Source organism: Myotis davidii, unplaced genomic scaffold (genome assembly GCF_000327345.1).
Source record: "Myotis davidii unplaced genomic scaffold, ASM32734v1 scaffold609, whole genome shotgun sequence".
Lineage (NCBI taxonomy): Eukaryota > Metazoa > Chordata > Mammalia > Chiroptera > Vespertilionidae > Myotis > Myotis davidii.
The window spans coordinates 2,091,610-2,092,518 of record NW_006300164.1 but is presented as its reverse complement, the minus strand read 5'-3'; the positions used below and the strand labels follow the sequence as shown (position 1 = coordinate 2,092,518).

The window sequence follows — 909 nt, the reverse complement described above, 5'->3', positions numbered from 1 at the left end:
CTCCTGCAGAGAGAGGAGGGGCAGCAGCGAGGGCAGGACAGGCTCATGCCAGACCCCGTCAGCCAGAGGACTCGCTGTCCCCCCTCCTGGGGCTGAGAGAGCCCAGGGCGGGGACAGGTCATGGGACATGGGATCCGGGTCTCATTCCTGTGCCGGGTCAGTGCTGTGCTGGGGTCAGTGCTGTGCTGGGGTCAGTGCTGGGCGGGGGTCAGTGCTGTGCCGGGTCAGTGCTGTGCTGGGGTCAGTGCTGGGCGGGGGTCAGTGCTGTGCCGGGTCAGTGCTGTGCTGGGGTCAGTGCTGGGCGGGGGTCAGTGCTGGGCGGGGGTCAGTGCTGGGCTGGTCTTAGGACTTGCCCCGCTCTCTCTCGGGGGTTCTGGACACAGACCCAGGCCCAAGGTGAGGGAGCACCCTGTTTAGAGCAGGGTTGGCCCCTAGAAAGCCCCCTGTGACACCCGGGACATGCCCCTCCTCTCTCCCTGACCCCGGGGGTGGGGAGTCCTGCCCGGGCTCTCCATGCTCTTTGGTGAGTTACCTTTGGGCCCGGGGGGTCCCGCCTTCCCAGGGACTCCGGATGGGCCTGGGTCTCCTGCAAATTCAAACATGTCAGTGAGCAAACTCCAGGTTTCGGAGCCCTAGCATCTCCAGGTTAGACCCTCGGGAACCAGAGGGAGGGGAACCGGACCACAGCCTCCTAGTCCCCGCTGTCCAGTCAGAGGCCAGGACCTCCGACCAGGGGCCTTCCCAGGGGACCAGGCCTGAGCCCAGCTCTGCCCTCGTTCGGGGACCCTGGGCATTTCCATTGGCTGTGCCTGCCGGGCCCACTGTGGTCGCCCCTGGAGACAGGCCCCCCGGGCTCAGCTGGGACCAGGGAGGGCAGGGAGGACAGTCCAGCCGTGTCCCCCCGCAGCA

At 67.3% G+C, this 909-nt stretch overlaps 1 protein-coding gene across 1 annotated transcript in view; it reads right to left on the bottom strand.

Annotated features, from left to right (window-relative positions):
* LOC102760505 (ficolin-2-like) overlaps positions 1-909 on the bottom strand; it is a 6,092-nt gene that overhangs the window by 3,559 nt on the left and 1,624 nt on the right. Inside the window, exons 3-4 of the mRNA XM_015572363.1 lie at positions 441-586; positions 23-92 (exon numbers count right to left, since the gene is read on the bottom strand). Coding sequence (XP_015427849.1) covers positions 23-92; positions 441-586 — 216 coding nt within the window. The remainder of the gene's footprint in view (positions 1-22; positions 93-440; positions 587-909) is intronic.